This window comes from Chlorocebus sabaeus, chromosome 3, assembly GCF_047675955.1.
Source record: "Chlorocebus sabaeus isolate Y175 chromosome 3, mChlSab1.0.hap1, whole genome shotgun sequence".
Lineage (NCBI taxonomy): Eukaryota > Metazoa > Chordata > Mammalia > Primates > Cercopithecidae > Chlorocebus > Chlorocebus sabaeus.
This window is the reverse complement of record NC_132906.1, coordinates 861895-886470: the sequence shown is the minus strand read 5'-3', so window position 1 is coordinate 886470 and position 24576 is coordinate 861895. Positions and strand designations below refer to the sequence as shown.

The following is a 24576-nucleotide window of genomic DNA, read 5'->3' as shown; positions in this document are numbered from 1 at the left end:
TCAGACAAGAAAACTCATCTATAAAGTCAAAGACGTTAGATAACTTCCCCAAAGTCAGCTGTGGGAGGAGAGAGGTGCAGGATCCAGCCCCTCGTCCATGACCACAGCGGCTCACCTGGACTCGGGCGTGGAACTGTCCACCGTACAGGACCGTTGCGAGTTCCTGGTGAGGAGACTCCCTTCCAATGGACAGGGCCGCGCAAACGACAAAGCCCACGGAAAGCGTCTCTTTCCGCGCTCGGCCAGCCTGGGTTCTGCGGCCCAGCAGCAGGCGCTGTGGTTCCCCGCGTCCCTCCCGGGCTCCCGCGGCGCTGTGCGGAGCGCACTCGCCACTTGTTCCCGGGACTGCCAGCGCCCTGCGCGGCGGCCCAGCCGGCCCAGGCTCAGACTCGCCACCCTCCCCCGAGGGAAACGGTCCTGATCCGTGTGTCCATGCTTTTTTTTTTAACGACAGGGTCTTGCTCTGTGGTCCAGGCTGGAGTGCAGGGGCGCCATCATGGCTCACTGCAGCCTGGAACTCCCAGGCTCAAGCCATCCTCCCACTCAGCCTCCCCACTAGCTGGGATTGCAGGCGTGGGCCACCTCGCCCGGCTAGATTTTTTTTGTGTTTTTAGTAGAGACGGGGTTTCACTGTGTTAGCCAGGAGGGTCTCGATCTCCTGACCTCGTGATCCGCCCGTCTCGGCCTCCCAAAGTGCTGGGATTACAGGCTTGAGCCACCGCGCCCGGCCGAAGGTGAACTTTTGTATTATTTCTTCAGAAGAACTCGCTGCAGGCATCGGCAGCGCTTGAACCCCGGGAGAACGTGTGTTTTCACTCTGGGGAAAGCCTGTGAGAGATGGGACGGCCCCTGCAGCGACTTCTCAAACTGCTTCTGTTAGGAAAAAAGGTCTTCCTCCTTATTATATCCAAGATAACAAAAAGTGTGATTTTGAATACCTGCTTAGGGAGTCTGTCAATGAAAACAACCCACTGCAGAACTAGTGGTTTAAACTTAAGGCCACTTTTATTATTTTAGAAAATGTTTACTTCCAGTTACAGTGTAATCCAGGAAAGACACTGTGATGGCACAAAAATTAAGTTTTAGTAAGAGTTTTGCAAATATATGAGCTAAATGAACATTTACACACCAAACAGCTTCAAATATGGTACTTTCTGGAAACAGTTTGTTGCTTTGAGTGTTATTCAAATCCCTAACTTGTTTGCCTTGTTATGATGTTCCGTAATGTAAAGGGGAAAAAATCTTTTGGTCAGAAACCTTAGAGTGAGTTAACCCAAGATTTGCACTGTAATATAAAATTAGGAAGAAAAGTGCCTTGCCTGACCTTAAATGTACAATGTCCATATGTTACATTAAAGGTGATGGTAGGATATCCTCAATTTGTGGGAGTGGCAGGTGGTGACAGTGGCAGGACTCTCTACTCATCTTTGGAAAATGTATTTACTCTCTTAAATCATGCAATACTCTCTATAAGTATTTATTTTGGTGGAGATTCATGAATTAGTGTTACAAATATCAGAAGTTCAAAAAATTCAGAAAAAAGGACTTTATTCGGTAATACAAAATAATTAAAGTGTTAATAATACTTTTTAAAAAGCCTAAAGTGAAAGGAGACCTAAACCCTATTTGGTTAATTTTTTGTAAAGTGATGTTTAAATGATACTCATAGTTATTATTCTAGGTATTGTTGTGTAGGAATTCTATGATCTATCCACTTACTTGTCTAGAGTCGAAGAAATCCAGGATAAATGAGAGAGATGCCGGCTTGCTATTTTTCTTTTGTAAATTTAAGGATTTCTTGGTGTCAATTTTATTAAAAAATACAAGAATAACTCAGTAAAAGTTTAAAAAGGAGAAAGTGAGTGATAATATAAGAAATAGTTTTAGAATTTAAAAAATGAATTTTGGTACTGTAACTATAGTGATCTTTAACATTTTATAAAAACAGGGATATAAAAAGTAATTGTATACAGCAGCTTAAAAACCATGTATGTAAATATAATACTCAAATGCTATAGGTACAGCATTTGAGTTTTAAAATAGGCTTAGAGATTTTTTAAAACTTTCTAATAAATCAAGAGTAAAATAGTTTCAGTGAAATTTCCAGGCTAGAAAAAAAAAAGGTCTGGAATCTTGCCCACGGAGAGAGGCAATTCTATTTTTATTGCACGTTTCAATGTCTTAAAGGACTAGTTGAGTAGAGAACAATTTCACACTGCCCGAGAGAGAAAGACCCAGCCTTTAGAATCATAGATACCTCAAAGAGAAAAAGGATGTAAGACATGCTTTCATTTCTTACATGAACTGAAATCAGTATGCTAACCTGAAAAAACACCACAGGCACTGTTCTATTGCAAAACCTCACTTCTTTATAGATTAGTGATTTTCAAGTCAGTGAATCTAACTCTACACTCCTATCCACTCTCAATGGGCCCACTAGACTATGGTCAATGGTACAATACTGGCATTTCCATAAACATATTTTGACTAAATTCAATTTTAAAATGTAAAAACTAAAGACAATTTGAGTTCTCATGCTCATCTCCAACCCCACTCAAAATCAAATTGTGGGTAAACAAGAAGCTTGTTACTGTTATGAACATTTATTATGGTAGAATTTAAGAACCAAGTATTCACATCCACTTGTACTTGAGCTGTACTTATATGCTCTTGGATGATTGCTATTGCATTTTCTAAAATGGCCAAAGCTTTTTATCAGAATGCTTCCCACACCAGGATCTTCTAGCAGCCTTTATCACTCACGAGAACTAGGTCCTGCTGCCCTAGGCCTATGGCATACACTGCATATAATGAGTTATCTTCAGAGGGAAGTTATGCATCTAGAATGGCTGTAGTTATGCACCAGCCTGGAAAGAAGTGAGAAAGGCACTCACAGTTTTCCAAAGGGCTAATTTCTCTCTTTCTCAATCTGGTTGAGAAAGTCTGCGAGGAGATGTACAGAAAAGTTAGCATTTTTCAAGCCTAGGAGCCTGCCTAGTGAATCCTACAGCAAGCAGAATGTACTAATAAATTCTTTGTGTTTGACGGATGCGAAAAACTAGTTGCATGCAGGAATCTGAGACTTGGAAATTGCATTCCTTTCATCAGATTGTTAGTGGAGCACCCTTTATGATAGAAAACAGAAAGTATGTCTGGAGTGTGGTCACAAATGCACCATCGAGGAGCTAATTTATAAAAAGAAATGCATTAAATTGATTTTGCCGAACAAGGGCTAACGATACTCAGTAGAAGTTGGAGGTGAAAAGTGTGAGTAGAAATAGGCTCAACATGACCATCATTCATTTTATAAACAAATGGTGACCAAGATACTACAGCCGTGTGTGCAGGACAGAAAATTCTGCCGTCTTCCAGCCACGCCCACACACATAAACAGCCTTCCCTGTCAGGACAGCTCTGGTGTGGAGGGAGAAGGGGGCAAACAGCCTGCATGAGCACGCGCCCTCCCCTAGGCAGGGATCCCCAGACACTTATATTATTTACACTCCAGAAAGCAAACAGGCTGTCCACAAAGAATGATTAGGAAGCTTGAAGTGTTTTTATTCTGTACTGTTTTTTTAAAGTGTCGATTGTCATAGATTCATCTGTATAAATAATTTTCCTGGCAACAGTAGTTCACTTTTCACTTCCCATTCAAAATCTTCAGAACTTCAAGTATTTGAATGCACTTAAAACTTTCCCCTGCTTTTGTTTTATATAATACATTCTCATTATAATTAGGTGACTCATGAAGTGAAAGAATTTCTTTTAAAAGAAAGTTCAAAATCTTTACTAGTATGCATTAGGACAAATTAGCACTGTTTTGGCCACTAATCATTTTAACAGTATTTAGAGAAAGAAAAACTATTTTTCTTTCATTTTTCCTGAAAGAAAGTGGGAGAAAATAGGCATATCTGTACCATTCAAAGCACAAAAAATAAATACCTACGGCATACCCGACACACTTTTATGTCAATTTCCTCAACTGTTTAAAAATGGCCTCAGGTGTGGCTGCGTCTCCACCTGCCTTCTGCCAGCAACCTCTGGGGCCCTTGCCCACTGAGTCGGCCTCTGGAGGGTAACTGCTCTTTGTCACTTGTCATGAAGCCTGAAGCTTGATATCCTGGGCTTCACATGCAATTTCGGAAACTCAAATGACACTACATAGACTTGCTGTAAATCTTTTTTTAGTGCAGTTTGGCAAATATCCCAAATGAAATTCAACTCTAAGTTAAAAGTATCAAACAGAGATAGAGCTAAGTGCCTCTGTGACTCTCTGGGCTGCCCAGAGGCTCTGGAGAGCTGAGGAATAGCAAACCCAATTGCCCTGGAGCTGAAGGGACTGCAGGATACCTGTTATTTTACCACAACAGAACAGTTACCCCCAGAGACAGCCCTCAGCAACCAGACTTCTGGGCTGCTGTGAAGATCTTAAAGGCCCACAACCCTTGTCCCCCCAACCCCCAAACTCAGAAAGTGGGAGTTAGCCCCCCTGTAACTCACAGTGCTAAGAACAGCAAGCATTGAACACGGAAACCTGATCTCTCCTCCATCGTCCACCTCCTGGGTCGCCAGGCGCTCACTTTCAGGTTCTATCTGCTGGTGGGAAGTGCACTTTGGTTTTGGTTTCTAAGAAAAAGATCACTACACAGCTGTCTGGAGGCAGGCACCCGGGCCCTAGATGGCCAAGTCCTCCGGCCTGGCCCGCCCACTGCTGGCCCTGCTGGCCTTGCTGGCCCGACCTGGGTCTCCGAGGAGCAAGGGCGGCTGGTGCATCTGAGCCGCGGTGGTCACGGCCTGCTCCTCCTCCTCGGGGGTCCCTGCCAGGGCGCTCCCCTCCAGACTGCTGCCGCTGCCATCCAGCAGCAGGGGCGCCGCGCCCGCCTCAGCCTCGTGCGTGGGCGGCCGGGAGCTGCTGCCGGTGGGGCTGGGGGCTGCGGGCGTGGGCGCCGCGGGGTAGGCCCTGAGCTCGTGGCGCTGCTGCTCGGCCGCCCGGCAGGCCCAGTTCTGCTCAGTCAGCGGCAGGTGGTGGTGGCCGCCGTAGAGCTGGGCGGACGGGCACCTTCCGCGCGCCTCGGTCAGGGCCAGCAGTTTGAAGTCCGCGGCTGGCGGCGGGGCCCCGGGGTAGCCCAGGGCGCGGGCCTGTCCCACGGGCGCCGCGGTGTGCGCGTAGTAGGGCGGGAACCCGAGGGCCACGGCCGGCGGGCGGGAGCTGCGGGGCAGGGGCGGGGGATCGGCGGTGCCCGGCGGGGCCTCGGAGGCGTCGGGGCCGAGGCTGGTCATGCCCTGCTTGAGCTTCTTCCAGCCCAGGTGGTAGATCTCCAGCATGTTGAGCAGCAGCGACGCGCAGGCCACCGCCAGCATGAAGATGATGAAGATGGTCTTCTCCGTGGGCCTGGAGATGAAGCAGTCCACCGTGTTGGGGCAGGGCCAGCGGTCGCAGCGGTACAGCGGCTTCAGCTCGAAGCCGTACAGAAAGTACTGGCCGGCGATGAAGCCCACCTCCAGCAGCGTCTTGAAGATGATGTTGAAGACGTAGGTTCGCAGCAGCGCCCCGGCCATGCGCACCCGGCCGCGGTCCTCCCGCGACGAGGGCTTGTCCTGCGGCGGCTCCGGGGGGCTGGGGCTGTCCGTCTTCGGCTGCTCCTCCTCCTGCCTCGCCTTCCTCTTCTCTTCCATGCGCACCATGTGCAGCACGTGGCCCAGGTAGATGAGGGTGGGCGTGGACACGAAGATGATCTGCAGCGCCCAGAAGCGGATGTGGGAGATGGGGAAGGCCCGGTCGTAGCAGACGTTCTCGCAGCCCGGCTGCTGGGTGTTGCAGGTGAAGTCGGCCTGCTCGTCGCCCCACACGTCCTCCGCTGCCGCCCCCAGCACCAGGATGCGGAAGATGAACAGCACGGTCAGCCAAACCTTGCCGATGACCGTGGAGTGCTCCTGGGCATTTTCTAAGAGTCTTCCCAGAAAGCTCCAGTCGCCCATTGCTTCAGATTCCTAACCTGTAAGAGGAGAACGCTCATTAACACCGGGCTGCAACGGCTCAGGGCCAGGGTTCGCACCCCTGGGCACGGCCCGATGGTACTGAGATGGGGCTGCTGGGCAGCTTCTCCACAGGGCAGGCATCGCAGCTCCCCAGGACCTGGAGGAGCAGGCACTACACAAGTGCAAGCGCCCATGAGGAACCACAGGTTAAACTCTTCATTTCAGAGAGGAGGAAGCCACAGCTAGAAGAGAAAATGCCCCCCGCTGGCCTCCAGGCTGCCCAAATCCTCGCCCGAGGCTGACCCTACAGGAGCTCCGGGGCTCTGCGCCCGCTTGGGCCAATTCTGAATCATGACCTTTCCGTTCTGGTGGGATTAGAGCAACCTTTTCCCAAATTGCTGCCATCCCCATGCCCATGCCACCTTCAGAACTTCTGCCATGTTAATCTGATACCTCTCCTACTATTTGCTTTTTCTGTCTTCACATCAACTCTTTACGCTTAAATTTATCTAAACTAGCAAAGTTTACATTACTACTGTCAATGGAAAACTGGCACTAATACCTTCAATGGATGGTAGCTTTAAGAGTAAATACGTTCCAACTCAGTCAGCTGTATTTTGCAAATAAGGAAATAAATAAGGAAATAAAGAATAAATTCCTTGATGACAAGGAAGTTGATACATTCTATGGGACGTTGCTTGCTTCAGCTCTGGGTGTAAGCTCTCTTTGTTGCAAACAGGAAGATGAGGAGTACTGGAGAGGTGTTAAACAGACTAGTATCAAACCAAACCCCCCTCCAAGGCCACTATTAGGGTAGAAACAGAAATGATAAGGGAAGGACCTTCTCACACAGGATTCAGTATCAACTGACAACCACCTGAAATCACCCCACCTGACCGAGTGCCCACATTGGATTCTAGGCAGACCTGGAGGGGTGGTGGATGGGGGCAGAGGAAGCCCTTGGGGTGAACAGAGCTTGAGAATCCTGCCAGGACCAGGGGCCAGCTCAGCAGAGCCAGGCCTTCAGTGGCCGTCACCCAACAGCACTCGTGGGTACCCAGGATGTCTGGGGGTGGAAACAGCATGTCCAGACTCAGTCAGGGTGCAAGTGAGTGGAGCCCAGCCAGTGTGGGAGATGGCATGGATCCTCAGTCTTCTGGGTCAGAGTGCCCATGGGTGCTGGGCAGGGCTCACCAGCCACACCTGCCCCAGTGGTGTGACTCCAACGAAGGCAGCCCAAGGTGGGAGGTGGTACCAGCTGCAGGCCCAGCCCCAGGCCCAACTCAGCAAGTGTTAGGTAAACATCCCCAGGCAGGCAGCTTCCAATCTCCGAGCCTGTGTACAACAGGGACCACGGTCATCCACAGGGATGGAGGGAGGTGAGACTGCCGCCTGCTGAGAAAGCAGCAGTGCCCGCAGACACAGGGGACGAAGACGAGATGGCACCCCGTGTTGCTGGATGCTGGGAATGGAAACAGAAAGACAGCTCCATGCTTTGCAGTGAGGAAAGCAGTCTCGGCTGTGAGGACAGAGTCTCTAGTGGAACCAAAGAAAACACTTGTCATTTTCGATTTTAAAATATTTCAGGCTGGGCGCGGTGGCTCACACCTGTAATCCCAGCACTTTGGGAGGCTAAGGCAGAAGGATCACTTGAGGTCAGGAGTTCGAGAACAGCCTGGCCTACGTGGTGAAACCTCATCTCTACTAATAATACATAAATTAGCCAGGCATGGGGGAACGCACCTGTAGTCCCAGCTACTTGGGAGGCTGAGGGCAGGAGAATCACTTGAACCTGGAAGGCAGAGGCTGCAGTGGGCTGAGATCACGCCACTGTACTCCAGCCTGGGTGACAGAGCAAGAGTCCGTCTCAAATAAAAAAATTTTTTTAAAATATTAATTTTTATGAATTGGTTCAAAGGTAAATAAACAAAAGAAAACTCTAGTCACCAACAATCTAAAGAAACAGACGAATGTTAACTCTCCCTCAGAATAAACTCCCAGCGTTTTGTTTGGGCCCCTGGAGCTCTTAGACAAGCTGACTATTCACGCATCCTCCCAGTCTCTCGTCTCCTATTGTGGCTGGCATCTTTTCTTGTGTTCTAAGGAGGAGGATGTTTTACTTTAGAAACTTAATTACTGCACTTGAAACCACCCAGTCACCCCCATGAAAGATGTCGGGGAACCATTTTAGGTCACTTCCTGCTTCTCTTCCAAGTGTCCCTTTGGGCTGGGACCAGACCCCAGTGGCATCTATGCCCAGGCGTCTGGGTAGACACTGCCCAGGACAAAACCATGAGAGCACGCAAGACCCATCAGGACCTGGGCCCAGACACACTGAAGCCTGAAACTCCACCTTTAGGCCTCTGCACATGCTGTTTCTCCAACCTAAAGCCGCGCTCTGTCCAGCCACTGCCTGCTGACCTGCCCCTTGCCTCCACAGTCCCCTCAGGGGTGGCCACCTCAGGCCTACACCGGTGCCCTGGGTTCTCTCCCCCACTTGCCCCACCCTGATTTAATGGCTGTCACCTCCTCCCAACACCCTCCTCCCCACTCTGCTCCAGCAGGTTCTCTCCATCCTCCCACAGCTCCACCTGCCAAGCTCTGCCGGGCAAGAGCAGCCTCTGGTCTCTAGAGAACACCTGCCCCCTGTGCCCTTCCCCAGGCCTGGCTCTGAGGGCAGGGCTGGCATGGGCGTCCTTTCCTGTTCCCTGTCTACAGGCGGAGCAGCGGGGCGATGTGCTTTCCAGAGGATTCCGAGGACAGGCCGCTGTGGGCAGCTCATTCCCCTTCCAGCACCTCGCACATGCTCCAGCAGTTCTTGCTACACGAGCTGCTGGGACAGGGGCCTGGCTGGCTCCCAACACAGGGCTGATGGCACAGAGCACCATGAGGGAGGGGCCTGCTGCCCGTCACAGACTGGACAATGCTGCTGGCCTTTCCCTGTGGGGCCAGTGGAGGCAAAATGTTCTGCCATGTTTGGGGTGACCTCACAGGAAAGAACTGTCCCACCCCAAATGCCCATCGTGCACCTGCTGAGAAACACAGGGCCAAGTAACTACTTATTCAATTGGTAAACCAGCAGGCTCAGCCTGCTCCAGATCCTTCAGGCCCAGGGGCTGCAAAACACTCTAATATATGCCCTTGGAAGAGACTTGCGACCTCGGAGTGCGACCTACAAGAACGATGACCAGCCACCAGCCAGAGCCTTGCTTGTGCCCCATCAGAGGCCAAGGCTGCGTCCCAGAGACAGGACGACACAGTGTGTCCCGAACAGGAGCACCCAGCATTCAAGCACTGCGTGTGGTAGCACACCAGGGATCTGTGTGGGTCTTTCTGGAAAAGAATGAGAGGCATGAACCTAACAATACCTTTGACCTCTAATTCTACTTCCAGGACATCCTACTAAGGGAATAATCAGAGACTTGGATAAACGTGTGTGCATGGCGTGTTGTGATGTTACCCATAAGGAATGACTGGAAACAGAAATGGCTGGCAGAGGATGAACAGTTACCTGAGCAGTGCTGGCTGGCCATGGCTGACAGCGTGCTCTGGCCGACCCAGCTCTTACTCCCATCCTTCTCTCCCTCGCCTGACTCTAATGTGACTGGGAAGGGAAATGTTTGCTTCTTCATCCTCCCTTGTGGCTGGAGGTGAATAGAAAAGGCAGTTCTGTCCAGGGAGGTGTAAGATGTCGGCTGGGGAACGTCTGGGAAAGCTTTGGTTTTCTAAGAAAAGGGCAGGCGGTACTGTGCTGTCCTGTCCCTTTCTTTTCCACGTGCAGACGTGGTGCTGGAGCTGGGCAGCCGCCTGGCAAGCATGAATCAATACGCATGCGGGGTTGGTTAAGAGAGTCCTAGGGCACCTGCTGTGAACTGTGGCACTGCCCAGCCAGCCCCGTCAGCCACCTCCAGATTTCTCATGTGAGGGGAAAATCTTATTTGTTCAAATTAGGTTTCCTGTTGCTTGCAAGTGAAAAAGAATTCCTAACTGATACACTATCTTAAATGCTTCATGAAATAAAGCCTGGTAAAAATGAAAAGCTATGGTTCATTTATAACTACTAAAATATAAAGGAGCCATTAGATGTAATTTTTCAGAACATTAATGACATGAAACATTACTGGTGCTATCATAAATGACAAAAGCTTAGGACAACACAGCAGTCTGATACCAGCTATTTTATACACTCTCTTACATGGACACAGGAAAAGGAGAAATGATACTGAAACGTTAACAGTGGTGCTTCTGAGAATGGGGTGATTTTTCTTTTCACAGTTCTTTGCATTTTCTATGACAACATATCACATTGCTCATCATAAAAGATGAATGACCATGGCTTTCATTTTTCGAAGTTGTAGTTTTTGAAAAAATCAGCTGACTCCTTTTTCATTGTTCTTTCATTGTGGTTTCTACTCCGTTCACTGCTTTAATCATGTCTGCAGTAAGCACACAAACAAATACAATACACTTTGCACGCTTCGCCCAATGTCAGAGGATAATGACTGTGGGATCACTGAGAGTTTAGACTGGATTCCATCCTCCCGCCTGGCAATCTCCACATCAGGCGCAGTGTTTGGAGAAAGCAGTTTCCCCAATTGACTCTAAGCGAGCAAGGGCAAGGGCGTCCATGTCCCCACCACTCATCTGAGCCTCACGACTACACTTCACAGTTTGGGTTTTGTTTTGTAAAACACATGCAAGAATAAATGAAATTTTAACCAGAAGACAGACAATCTATCTGGGAGACTGACAACTGGATCCTGATCAGACCTGTGTGGAAGCCGCCTCAGCAGACGCGGCATTCGCCCCGCCACCATCAGACTTTAGTTGGCTCTGGATGACATGCAGAGGCTCTGGAGGCATTTTACCCACACCATGTTTTTCTGTTTTTGTTTTTTTGGGTTTTTGTTGTTGTCGTTGTTAGAGACAGAGTCTCACTGTCGCCCAGGCTAAGGTGCAGTGGCACGGATCATAGCTCACTGCAGCCTCAAATTCCCTGGGCTCAGGTGATTCTCCCACCTCAGCCTACCAAGTAGCTGGGACTATAGGCATGTACCACCATGCGGGGCTAATTTTAATTTTTTTTTTTTTTTTTTTTTTGAGACGGAGTCTCGCTCTGTCGCCCAGGCTGGAGTGCAGTGGCCCGATCTCAGCTCACTGCAAGCTCCGCCTCCCGGGTTCACGCCATTCTCCCGCCTCAGCCTCCCGAGTAGCTGGGACTACAGGCGCCCGCCACCGCGCCCGGCTAGTTTTTTTTTGTATTTTTTAGTAGAGACGGGGTTTCACCATGTTAGCCAGGATGGTCTCGATCTCCTGACCTCGTGATCCGCCCGTCTCGGCCTCCCAAAGTGCTAGGATTACAGGCTTGAGCCACCGCGCCCGGCCTAATTTTAATTTTTTTTTTTGTAGAGACGCGGTCTTGTGATATTGCCCAGGCTGTTCTGGAACTCCTGGTCTCAAGTGATCCGCCCACCTTGGCCCCCCAAAGTGCTGGGGTTACATGTGTGAGCCACCGTGCCCAGCCTGATATCACTTTTAATCATATTCCTAATATCATTAGATAGTGAAATCAGAGACCTGCACATGTGTCACAGTAAGACTCTCCCGTGCTAAGTACAGACAGAGGATGAGAGAAGGTATGCCAGGACTGACGGAGGTTGAGGTCAGGCAAGGCGCTGTTGAACCATGTCTCCTGAGCACCGCTGGGCAGAGGAAAACACAGGCTTTCGTTCATCACCCACGGGGAGGGCCCCGGTGTGATCGCTTAACCTTGCAAGGTGCATGTGACCTAAGGACAGAATACCACAGCCCACGTTATTGAGCCCTTTTGAGAGAACTGACCTAAAAACTGTGGGTTACACAGCACTGGGTTGCAGGGTGTTTACGATCGCCCATGACATGGCCCTTCATCTTTTCAGTTTTGTCTCAGTGAAAACTTTGATTCTTAACTGTCTGAATAACAAACAGGTCTTATGTTTCAAAGTTTACGTCGCTGCCTTCTTAGTCTTTGAAAAGTTACCTTTTCCTTTCAACCGTTAAATTGTTTTCCCCTTGGCCTTCAAGAGCCACTGCATTTTCCCTCAGATAAATCAATGGCTATTTACTCAGCAACAGTCTTGCTCTCAATTCTGGGCCACAGGTTTTGTTGGCCACACGAGAAGTTTAAGGAATGATCTCGGTGCAGTAGCTCACACCTGTAATCTCTGCACTTTGGGAGGCCAAGCAGGAGGACCTCTTGAGACCAGGAGTTCAAGGGCAGCCTGGGCAACACAGTGAGACTTCCTCTCTACAAAAAAATTAGCTGAGTGTGGTGCTGCATGCCCATAGTCCCAGCTACTCAGGGGGCTGTGGGTGGACGGTCAATTGAGCCAGGGAAGTTGAGGCTGTAGTGAGCCGTAATTGTGCCACTGCATTCCAGTCTGGGTGACAGAGCAAGACGCTGTCTCTTAAAAAAAGAAACAAATAGTTTAAGGAATAGTCTCTATCTTAAAAATCTATTTGTGGAGATGGGAAAATTCAGTAAATTAGGGAGCTACACAGTATACACATACAAGGGGATTTCAGAGCAAAAGGATATTCATATTATACTAAAATGGGCAGGCAGAGAAAAGTGGGTTTCAGCTGGGATTAGGAGTTTGTGGTTTTGGATAAGAGGTGGGAGAAGAGAATGCATTTCCAGAAGACAGCAACGTTTCCATGGAGGTGGGAACAGGGGTTGTGGGTCGGAAGCAGTGATTTTAAAAGGCGGCTTCTGTACAGCTGTGGCCATACTCTGCACATAGCAGACGTTCAGTAAACACTTGCGGTACAGATGAATGACAGAGAGCCCCTCAACAACGCTGGGAGGGAGTGACGGGCTGGAAGTGCTGTTCACGAATGAGGGGGCCTCTCTGCCAGCTGGCAGGGCCTCAGGAAGAGTGGGGTAATCTCGGAGTGAGTGTCCAAGGCCTGGGCTGGGTGACAGGCAAGCGAATGGAAAAAAAAAAAAAAAAGGACAGCAAGGAGACACATTCTGAAGACAAAAATAAAGCAGAATGCAACGTCTGACTAGAGTCAGGGAATAAAGGAGCTATGAACCAGAGGCTGAGCCTGGTGACCGGGAAAATGATGGCACCGTTTAAAGAGGAAGAAGTTGGCTGGGCGCGGTGACTCACGCCTGTAATCCCAGCACTTTGGGAGGCCGAGGCAGGTGGATCACGCGGTCAGGAGGTCGAGACCATCCTGGCTAACACGGTGAAACCCCGTCTCTACTAAAAATACCAAAAAATTAGCCGGGCGTGGGTGCCTGTAGTCCCAGCTACTCGGGAGGCTGAGGCAGGAGAATGGCGAGAACCTGGGAGGCGGAGCTTGCACTGAGCTGAGATTGCGCCACCGCACTCCAGCCTGGGCGACAGAGTGAGACTCTGTCTTAAATAAATAAATAAATAAATAAATAAATAAATAAAAAATAAAGAGGAAGAAGTTGGGGCAAGTGCTGAGCTGAGCTGAAGAAAGGCAAGGGGGTGGCTGTGAGAGCAGTGATGAGACAGGAACAAAGACAACCAGGAGGCAGCTGCCCGTGTGGGCTGGAGGGCTCAGGAAGAGGGTCTGCACTACAGCTTTCTCTCTCAGGCAGGACCATGCAGCAAAGAACAGAGATGAAGAGGGAGGCAGGAGACCACTGCTCCTGGTGCATGCGTATGTGCGTGCGTGTGTGTGCGTGCGTGTGTGTGCGTGCTTGTGTGTGTGTATGCGTGCGTGCGCATGTGTGCATGCGTGCGTGTGTGTGTGTGTGTGTGTGAAGGTGGTCTGGCAGTGTGGGGACTAAGATGGGGCCGGGAGGACCGCGTCCTGGACAGTGTGGGGGAAGGTGCCCTCCGACTCTTCCTGATGAGCATCTCCAGAGAAGGCCACAGGCTTAGATTGTGTTAGGTTTTTGTAAGGTGTGCAGGGGTGACTCCGTGTCAGCGCCCTTCAGAGGGCCCAAAGGACGGAGTGGGGGAAAGGCCTGTCCACCTCACAGGAAGGCAGGAGACAACTGTGGTCCTCAAGTGTCCTGTCCTAGGGGAGGGGTCAATGCAGTGCGGAGAGAAGCGATGGGGGGTGCCACCGGCTCCCATCCATTCTCAGTACATCAAGAATGTCAGAGAAGGAGAGAGCATGGGCAAAAGTGGGGCCCGGGGCCCAGCAGAGGTACCCCAGACGGGGAGGTGTGGATGTTGGACATCAGAGAGGGAGGAGGGTGTCGGAGGGAGGGTGGGGTGGGAGCAAGGCGGCTCCTTCCGGCCAGGAGGCAGCCAGTGAGGGCAGGCGTGGGCAGGAGGTCTCCAGAGTGCTGACAAGACTCTTGTCAGCGGGGTCAACGAGGAGGTTACCTCCTCAGGCAAGGGCAGGACTCAGTCCTCCAGGAGATAAGGGAGCTTAATGGCAAGGACTGGAGAGGATGTGGAAGAGATGAGGTCCTGCCCCCCACACCCCACAACCCATTCCTCTGCAGGTACAGGAGATGCAGGCGGTCAACAAAGGCTGCTGAGTCCTGCTCCCCAAAGGGATGCCTCCAGCCCGAGGATGACACGGAACAGGCCACAGGGACTCCTGTCCCAGTGCAGCCCGTGCTGGTGCGAAGTCATGCAACGTGAGAGAAGCTCCACGTGTCTGACCCCCTGATGCCCTGGAGAAGCGGAGAGCCGCGGAGGACCATCCGTGGGGGTGCACAGGCCAGAGAGGACTGGGGCTCCAGGACATGGGAGCCTCAGGTATGCGGGCAGAGTGATCCAGGCCAGAAGGGGCTCTCAGTTACGGGCAACCCTCATGGGTTCAAGGGACAGCGAGGATGGGATTACTTGAGCTTGGCAAGCTGGGGCCAGGGAGGCAGACAGGCCACAGTAGACAGGAAGAGCACCTGGGCTCTCACTTCAGTGCGATGGGAAAGTACTGGAGGGACGGAACAGAAGGGTGGCCATGCTCACAGGGCTGCCCTAGGACAGTCTATGGGGGTGGGGCAAACGCACAGCATCCAGCAAGGAGGCTGGGCCACAACCCAGAGACATGATGTGAGCAATCGAGGTGTGGGAAAAGGCGCGGCCTGCATATGCCTGAAAGTGGTACCCACAGGCGTTCCCCTGGGCTGGTGTCGGGAGGGCACCAGCACTGGCGCTTGGAACTGGAGGAATGGAACTGCCTTTTACCAAGATGGGGAGACCAGAGGAGGCCCAGGTTTGGGGAAGAACATGTGATCATGAATTGTCTGGGACATGTTAAGTTTAAAATGCCTGAGATGTGCGAGTGTGGAGGCTGGAGGCGCACATCTGGGACTTGTCACTAAGTGGACCCTGGGGCTGGATTGAGATTATTGAAGGGCAGGGTAGGAGAAAACAGGGGTGACAATAGAGTCTAGGGGTCCAGCAGCATCCAGAGGGTGAGCACACATGGGCAGGGCACCTGCAGAGGAGCTGATCACCACCAAGCCAAGTTTTAGTTAAGACTCTGGAATGCAGCCACAGCCAAAAGGTGTAATTTGTACCATACTTGATTCCCTCTCATAACACCATATTGAAAATTAAAAAAAAAATTTTTTTGAGACAGGGTCTTGCTCTGTTGCCCAGGCTGGAGTGCAGTGATGCGATCTTGGCTCACTGCAACCTCTGTCTTGTGGGTTCAGGCAATTCTTGTGCCTCAGCCTCACGAGTAGCTGGGACTACAGGTACCGGCCACCACACCCGGCTGATTTTTGTGTTTTTAGTAGTGACAGGGTTTTGTTATGTTGACCAGGCTGGTCTGGAACTCCTGACCTCAGGTGATCTGCCTGCCTTGGTCTTCCAAAGTGTGGTATAGGCGAGAGCTAACACGCCTAGTCTATACTGACAATTTAAAACACTGTTACTTGCTTTACAAATTAGAGCTAATATAATATGGAGTAAAGCTAGGTAAATTAATTCTGTATTAAGTATTTGTGATTGCCTGGAACACTGATGAGTAGGATTTTGAGGGTCAAAAGTAGGCTTACCCAGAAAGAGCTCTACATTTAACTAGTAATGTCTGTGAGGGTTTGGTACAGGGCAATGGTGGTTCAGATGCCCATTTTTGCATCCCTGGTTTAGCACATTTCTAAGAGGGCATGGTGAGCTGAACTAGTCACAAATAATATACAATGAAAATGGGCTTATCTAGTTAGTCATCTATTCAACCACTGGAAAGACTGTCTTCCATTAGCCTCTTTCATTCCTTGCCTATTTCAAGCTTTTGTACCTAAAGACTGTAATTTCCAGATGCCACAAGACCAAGTGTATAGTGTTCGGTACATCGTCCTACCCTTTTCATAGTTCTGATCTGACTTTTTAAAAAAGAAATAGAACTCAAAACAAACCTGTCAAAATAACAAAAGGAACAAAAGACCTTTTATTGTACTCTATACGGCTGACTTCAACATTTAGCATTGTCCAAGCAAGATTAAAAGCAGGCCTTTAAAAGCTGGTTTAGTGTCACTTATAATTTAGTGCCACAGTTCAATCACACAGACCAGCATGAAAGGGGAAAATCTTGAATCTCTGAAGTTTCACACTGAGAGCACATGATATTAGTTTCCCATCTCCGGAAGAAAATGACAGAAGGCTACCCCTGTTAACCACAGCAGCAGGACACCTAATGGCAACAGTTCTAGATATACAGCACTTGGTATCTGGTAGGACAAGTCCCCCGACCTTGTTCTCCAAATGTATCTTTCACCAATTTTTGGCCTTTTACTTCTAACACAGGAAACTTAGGTATAGTTTTCCAAGACCCACAAAAATCCAGGATAGGGTTTGGATTGGAAACGCATTACGTTTAGAGATGAATCAGATTTCCTTCTGTACGCTCCTTTCCCCACTAGCAAGTGCAATGTCTCAACTGCTGCGACGCTTCTTCAATGCCCTGAGCCTCAGGATGCTGTCCCTGAAGGTCTTACACATCTGTTAGATTTATCCCTGGATACTTCTTTACAGTTGTTCTGAAGAGTTTTAAAAATTTTCTTATTGATTGTTATTAGTACTTAGGAACATTCTTTTTGTATACTGATATTGTATCCAGCAACCTGTTACAAAGGCTTTTCTAGTTCTAATAGATTCTTTTGGATTTTCTACGTAGACATAGAAATCATCTACTCTTAAGGATAAATTTGTCTCTTCCTTTCCTAATTCTAATTCCTTTTATTTCTTTTTCTTGTCTTCCCTTTACTGGCCAGGACTTCTAGCATAATATAGTGTGGTAACATCATTTCTTGTTTCTGACTTTAATATGAATGCTTCTAAAGTTTTGTCATTGAGCACGATGTTTTAATTTCTATCAGACTAAGACATTTCATTCCAGGCTTTCTTTGCTAAATACTTTGTTGTGTTTTTGTTTTTTAAACTTTGAATGAGTACTGGATTTAATGCAACACTTTTTTCCTCCATCTATTGTGATTTTTAGATGTTAATCACCAAAGAGGGTAACTCCTCTTTGTTATGATTTAATTACTTTATTTTTTTGACACAAGGCCTTGTTCTGTCACTCAGGATGGAATACAGTGGCATGATTACAGCTCACTGTAACTTTGAACTACTGGGATCAAGCAATCCTCCTGGAATCAAGCAATCCTCCTGGAATCAAGCAATCCTCCTGGGATCAAGCAATCCTCCTGCCTCAGCTTCCCAAGTAGCTGAGACTACAGGCACACACCACCATGCCCAATTTTTATTTTCATTTTTATTTTGTGAAGACGGGGTCTCACTATATTGCCAGGGCTGGTCTCAAACTCCTGGCCTCAAGCCATTCTCCTGACTCAGACTAATGTCTTTTTTTTTAAGGGTAGGAGGGAAGACTTGATTACAAATTTAATTTCATTAACTGTTACTAACATATGTAGGTTTACTAAGTCAAATTTGGTCACTTATATTTTTTAGAAAATTTTCTGCTTTATGTTTAAAATTTGTTGACATAAAATTATTCATGGCATTTTCTTATGATTTTGAAGCTCTATGGTGTTTGTAGTCAAATTCCTTTGTTTGGTTTCAAATATTGTTTATTTGGGGATTTAAAAATATTTAGTCTTGCTAGTTTATCTTTTGTTAATGAACCAACTTTGATATGCTTTTAAAAACGACAGGTTATTTTATTTTCTCCCTTGTCCTATTTTGTATGCCATATTCATAATATATAGAATAAATCTATAGGAGTCCTATAGATCTTTTCAATAGATAATGCAGATTTTAGTATTTGTTGGCATTCCTATAAAATACACAGATACAATTTAAGAGTATCCTTTATCTCAAAGTTATGTGGTTACTGTATAGTTCCAGGAGTTTCCATCTCTAATTTACATGGAGAGATACACGGGTTCTATTCCTAATGTTTCAAAAATCTAATGCTTGCAGAAAACATTACCCTCATCCAGAGCCAACTGATTTAGGAATATTATACATTTAATTTTTTAACTTCTTTAATAGTTCTCAGGCATTGCTAGGATTATACATTTTTATATTTTAAATGTGCTTATTTACAAAATAAGAATGTATGGAAAGCATGTACAACAGTGTCTGCCACCTACGTATTATTATTATTTATCTTATTTTCTCTTTCATGTGGGGATTTAAATCTTTTATGCATACCTGAAAAGTCATATGCTCTTAAACCTTTATTTGGCTAAGGTAAATATGGTGAACAACTTTCATTTCTAGTCAAAGGGAGGAACTAATCTTTTTTTACCTTTTATAACTTAAAATCTTAGTGAGAGTCTTCTATTCTATTCTATTCTATTCTATTCTATTCTATTCAGTCTCACTGCACTCCCAGGCTGGAGTGCAGTAGCATGATCTTGGCTCACTGCAACCTCTGCCTCCTGGGTTCAAGCAATTCTCGGGCCTCATCTCCCAAGTAGCTGGGATTACAGGCATGTGCCACCACACCTACCTAATTTATTTTTGGTAGAAAACACAAAAATATTTCTGGTTTCACCATGTTGGCCAGGTTGGTCTTGAACTACTGACCTCAGGTGATCTGTGCACCCTGGCCTCCCAAAGTGTTGGGATCATAGGCATGAGCCACCAAGCCTGGCCGTAGTGAGAGCTAATTTTAAACTGGAAGTAGGCCGAGGTGGGCGGATCACAAGGTCAGGAGATCGAGACCATGGTGAAACCCCGTCTCTACTAAAAATAGAAAAAAATTAGCCGGGCGCAGTGGCGGGCGCCTGTAGTCCCAGCTACTCGGGAGGCTGAGGCAGGAGAATGGCGTGAACCCGGGAGGCGGAGCTTGCAGTGAGCCGAGATTGCGCCACTGCACTCCAGCGTGGGCGACAGAGCAAGACTCCGTCTCAAAAAAAAAAAAAAAACTGGAAGTAATTAAAACAACAGTGTTAATTTAAAAACAATTGTCTTCAATATCTTATACTTGAGAATGGCCAAATTAAAAATATAATATTTATCTACAGTCTTTCTTCTTGAAATACTTGAATAAAATAAATATTCCCTCTAGAAATCAGCACTAAAGCATCATTTCCACAAGGAGGGCTAACATGAAGCTAGAAAATTAACAGCTGGTTTAGTTTCAATTCAATTGACAGGAAAATGTAAAGAGTTGCAGCGTAATTAGAAACACTGTCTGCCAAGACTGTTCATGCCCCACTGGGTTTCCTTTCAACCCTCCAGAGACCTCCCAGCTCCATCTCCCATTGGAACCCTCTGGTTTCTTCCGCTAATTACTAAAGGGCATTGTCAGTTTTAATAACTTCTGTGAACCACTTAAGAATTCCACTGAAATTATTTTCTCATCCAAACATTTTATTTAGACATTTTAGTGATGTGTTAACGTATTTCCTTCAATGTTTTAGTCCTCCAAGTTTTAAAAATTGAATAATGAAAACAAGTGACTTCCTTAAAGTAAAATCGAACTTACCAGTACCCCACTTTCTGAGGGGTGGCTTGGGGCAAGGGTAAGTAATAGAGAAAATTACAGGGGTGCTTCAGCATCGCAGCGATCAGAACAGGCTTTTGTCATGTCTAAAACACAAGTCGTGACGTCTCAACGGAAGACCAAACACTGACCTCATAAACACAGTGCCATCAGTTAAAAGGCAATTTCCTCATATAAATCCAAATGACATCCTTCAGGAACCTGACTCATTACTGACAGAAGAAATATGGAATCTTAAGCATTTTGGCATGGGATGAACCTTAGAAGTGGTCTAGTTTATGCTCCTTATTTTACAAACTGGAAATGGTGGCCCAGAGAGGGTCCTGGGACTTGCCGAAAGGTGGACAGCCCACAGTGCTGACACCAGCACGGAAGTGCCCAGCCTCCAAGTCCGGGTCCAACTTCCCTTCCCCTTCCACACCACTTCATGGGCGATGCAGTCGGCAGACTGTTCAGCCTGTGACACTGTGTATTACATGCCTTTTGTATTTTATTATATTCTAACATACTGGAATACATATGTTTAAAAACATGGGCTGGAGTATATTTTAAGCTTTCACTCTTTTCTTCCAGTCCAGACTGTCTCAAGGGGGCGTTTTTATTTTTTATAAAAATGGTTAAATATTACTGATATGCTAAGGACAGCCCAATTACTTCATCACAACTTGGAATTTTTTTTTTTTTTTTCTGTCACACTTATGGCTCACTGAAGCCTCAATCTCTTGGGCTCAAATGATCCTCCTGCCTCAGCCTCCTGAGTAGCTGGGACTATAGGCATGTACCACCACATTGAGCTAATTTTTTTTTTATATTTTGGAGTGACTGTATCTCACTATATTGCCTGGGCTAGTCTCAAACTCCTGGGCTCAAGAGATCCTCCTGCCTCAGCCCCCCAAAAAGTGCCGGTATAACAGGCATGAGCCACCACGCCTAGCCAGAATTATTTTTTTAAAGTAAATTCAGCAGTGGCTCAAGCCTGTAATCCCAGCACTTTGGGAGGCCGAGACGGGCGGATCATGAGGTCAGGAGATCGAGACCATCCTTGAAACCCCGTCTCTACTAAAAAATACAAAAAACTAGCCAGGCGAGGTGGCGGGCGCCTGTAGTCCCAGCTACTTGGGAGGCTGAGGCAGGAGAATGGCGTGAACCTGGGAGGTGGAGCTTGCAGTGAGCTGAGATCTGGCCACTGCACTCCAGCCTGGGCAACAGAGCGAGACTCCATCTCAAAAAAAAAAAAAAAAAAAAGTAAATTCAGATATTTTTACTCTTGCTTACTGAACAAAATCCCACAACCTGATAATTATGGTATTTTATGATTCCACTGAATTACTGATAAAAATTACATCTGTCAAAATATTTTCTAGTTTTTTGCAGAAATAATTTCTATAGTATTAGTATGATTTCACTTTTCTTACTCAAATCTACTACTATTGATATATAACCAGAAATTGCTTCTATGTTCTAGAATAAAAGATTCATTTTAAAGTCAGCAGGAAATGGAGTTTCAGGAATAAATAAGCAATAATCCATGGAGATAATCAGGTGGTCTAAATGTAAAAAGCTAAATAATTTTTATATCTAGTATCATTAGTTTGTCAACAGTAAATTTAAAGCAAACCAATTCTCCAAATTAAAGAAAACACATAAGAGTGTGGAAACTATTCACATCAACCATTACTTTTGGAGATGCAGAGGAGTTCTAAAAAAGCAAGCAGTAGGCCGGGCGTGGTGGCTCACGCCTGTAATCCCAGCACTTTGGGAGGCCTAGGTGGGTGGATCACCTGAGGTCAGGAGTTTGAGACCAGCCTGTCCAACATGGTGAAACTCTGTCTCTACTAAAAATACAAAAATTAGCTGGGCGTGGTGGCGCATGCCTGTAATCCCAGCTACAAGGGAGGCTGAAACAGGAGAATCGCTTGAACCGGGAGGCGGAGGTTGCAATGAGCCGAGACTGTGCCATTGCACTCCAGCCTGGACAAGAGCGAAACTCTGTCTCAAAAAAAAAAAAAAAAAAAAAAGGAAAGAAAAAAGCAAGCAGTAAGTACTAACCTAGTTATCATGAGGAATTTTCCACCACTGTAGGAATGCAAATTAAGATGAAAGTTTATTACTCTTTTACTGCCTTTAAGCATTATACAGAAATTGCAAAATTTTAGAGACATATATGCTGTTGTCACAGGTATTGGATTTTTTCCCTCCTCAATTCAATAAACATTTATTATAAATTATTATAAAACATTATTACCTACTGTGTGTGGCACAGTGCCACACACTGAGGACAGCAAAAATAATTAAGATCCAGTCCTCACTCTCAGGAGATTCATTTGCAATCTATGAGAGAGTCAGACTGGCACAAAACAGATCAAAATATAAGTACTACATAGTACTGGGAATAGCTACCATCCAGCGGAGGGAGGAAGAAGCATGGTGGTAGGCCCCTGTAGTCCCAACTACTCGGGAGGTTGCAGTGAGCTGAGATCGCACCACTGCACTCCAGCCTGGGTGACAGAGCAAGACTCCATCTCAAAAAAAACTGTCGGGTGTGGTGGCTCACGCCTGTAATCCCAGCACTTTGGAAGGCCAAGGGGGGCGGATCACGAGGTCAGGAGATGGAGACCATGCTGGCTAACACGGTGAAACTCTGTCTCTACTAAACAAACAAACAAACAAACAAACAAACAAAAAACATTAGCCAGGCGTGGTGGTGGCGCCTGTAGTCCCAGCTACTCGGGAGGCTGAGGCAGGAGAATGGGGTGAGCCCGGGAGGCGGAGCTTGCAGTGAGCACAGATCACACCACTGCACTCCAGCCTGGGCGACAGAGGGAGACTCCGTCTCAAAACAAACAAACAAAAAAAGGCTGCGATAAACGTATATAATTTTTCGTTTCACATGTATAGTGTGTACACGTTATTTTAGCTAACAGAAATGAATATAAGTTAAAATGTAAGTAACATTCAAGAAAATTGGGTCAAAAATATTTTCCTTATTGGCAAAAAATTTTGTTACCCATCATTCTTTTAAGACAGCTTTCAGCCAGTTAACAGTTCCTGGTTAAGAAACAGTTTTGTCTGATTTGTTAGAGTAGCACAGTTTTGTGAATTAATTTCCACTAGAGCAACACATGCGTTGCCCTTATGAGATGCTTATCTCAACAAGGACCAAACTGCTGAGCAGGTGGAATCTGCGCCAAACTAGCTGCTGTTTACTTTGCGCACAGTGATATTTGGAAAATAAATCCCTCTTTTTTCCTCTTTAATCCTTTAATGTTTGTCTTGCAATACATTTCATAGCACACGGATGGACCGCCAGTGAAGTGATGCACAGATCATAAATCACCACGGTTTTGAATTCCTGGGTGATGAGAGCCGTAATTCGCTTGTCAGCTGTTGGGATAGAACCATTTTTAAACGGCATGTTTTGGAGACATCTTGATAAAATAAAAACAGGAGTTCTAAAGTCGCAGTCACATATTCACGAGCCGAGAACTCTACATGGTAGGATGAATTTTCCTCACTAGTTTGGAGCCGGCAACAAAGCAAATGCAGCCGCGTCACTGCCATTTGTTTTCTCAAGTCTCCTACGAGAAGGGGCTCCGGCGGCGCTTTTCCGCTCCTCTGCAAATTCTTTCTACTTGAACACGTCATAACAAACATATAGGCCAAGACATGCGGTCGTGGCATTAATAGCTACAGTGTTTCTTAAAAATAAAAAGTTTACAAAGTTTCTGAAAAGAATGTAGGCGAGCCACGCTCGTTTCTAAACGAGCCCAACACGACTTCGGGGAGCACGGCGACGCCGAATGCCCGCGGACGGCTGCTGAGAGTTTCCAAGCATTTGGGTATCCCCAGGAGCCCTACAGCCTGACGGTCCGGGACTTCCTCCCCCCGAGCGGGAAACCACCCAGAAAACAACTTAAACTCGGCCTTCGACTGTCCATCAAGGGAACTCAAACCAGGTGCTGCTCCCCAGACCTCCAGGAGCCGAGGAGGAGGAGGATTAACTATTCCAGAAGTTTCTCACAACTTTCCCGAGCTCCCCACAACTTTCCAAAGAATCCTGAAAGAATCCTAGGGGGCTGGGAACGCACACGTGCCGGGGCTCAGCTCCCCAACTCGGCAGTCCCAGCCCGCCCGGCTCGCCCCGGAGCTCCGCGGCGCCGCCGACCCGCCCGTCCCCGCCCCGCGCTGCCCTCAGCCCCTGCGCCCGGCCTCCGGGACGCCCGGCCCGCCTTACCCCGCTCCGCCGCGGCGGCCACCCGGGCGCGTTCCTCCCGAGCAGGGCTCCCGGCCTCTCTGAAAAGAATTCCTTTCACACGTGCGGCGCCGCTTCACGCGTGCGCCCCGCGCCAGGGCCCGGCCTCCCCGCCCCGGTCGCCATCCCTGCAGCCCCAGTGTGCGCTGCGCCCGGCGCCCACGCCGCCGCCGAACAGCCCCGCCCCGCGCGCCTCCCAGCACGCACGCCCACCGCCCCCGCACGCCCACCGCCCCCGCCCACCGCCCCGGCACGCCCACCGCCCCCGCACGCCCACCGCCCCCGCACGCCCACCGGCCACCCACGCCCACCGCCCCCGCCGCCGCCGAACAGCCCCGCCCCGCGCGCCTCCCGGCACGCACACCCGCCGCCCCCGCACCCCTGCAGTCCCCGCACACCCGCCGCCCCCGCACACCCGCCGCCCCCGCACACCCGCCGCC

At 48.0% G+C, this 24576-nt stretch overlaps 1 protein-coding gene across 1 annotated transcript; it reads right to left on the bottom strand.

The window, feature by feature from the left end:
- Window positions 1-1155: 1155 nt before the first annotated feature.
- Window positions 1156-24288, bottom strand: GJA3 (gap junction protein alpha 3). The gene is made up of 2 exons (XM_008021675.3): window positions 24119-24288; window positions 1156-5996 (listed from the first exon to the last, which is right to left on the bottom strand). Exon 2 carries the CDS (start codon window positions 5977-5979, stop codon window positions 4675-4677), a length of 1305 nt encoding a protein of 434 aa, XP_008019866.2. The 5' UTR covers window positions 5980-5996; window positions 24119-24288; the 3' UTR covers window positions 1156-4674.
- Window positions 24289-24576: the final 288 nt, after the last annotated feature.

What these genes read in the sequence shown, in the direction of transcription:
- GJA3 (XM_008021675.3), bottom strand. Translation starts at nt 5,979, where the DNA reads ATGGGCGACTGGAGCTTTCTGGGAAGACTCTTAGAAAATGCCCAGGAG.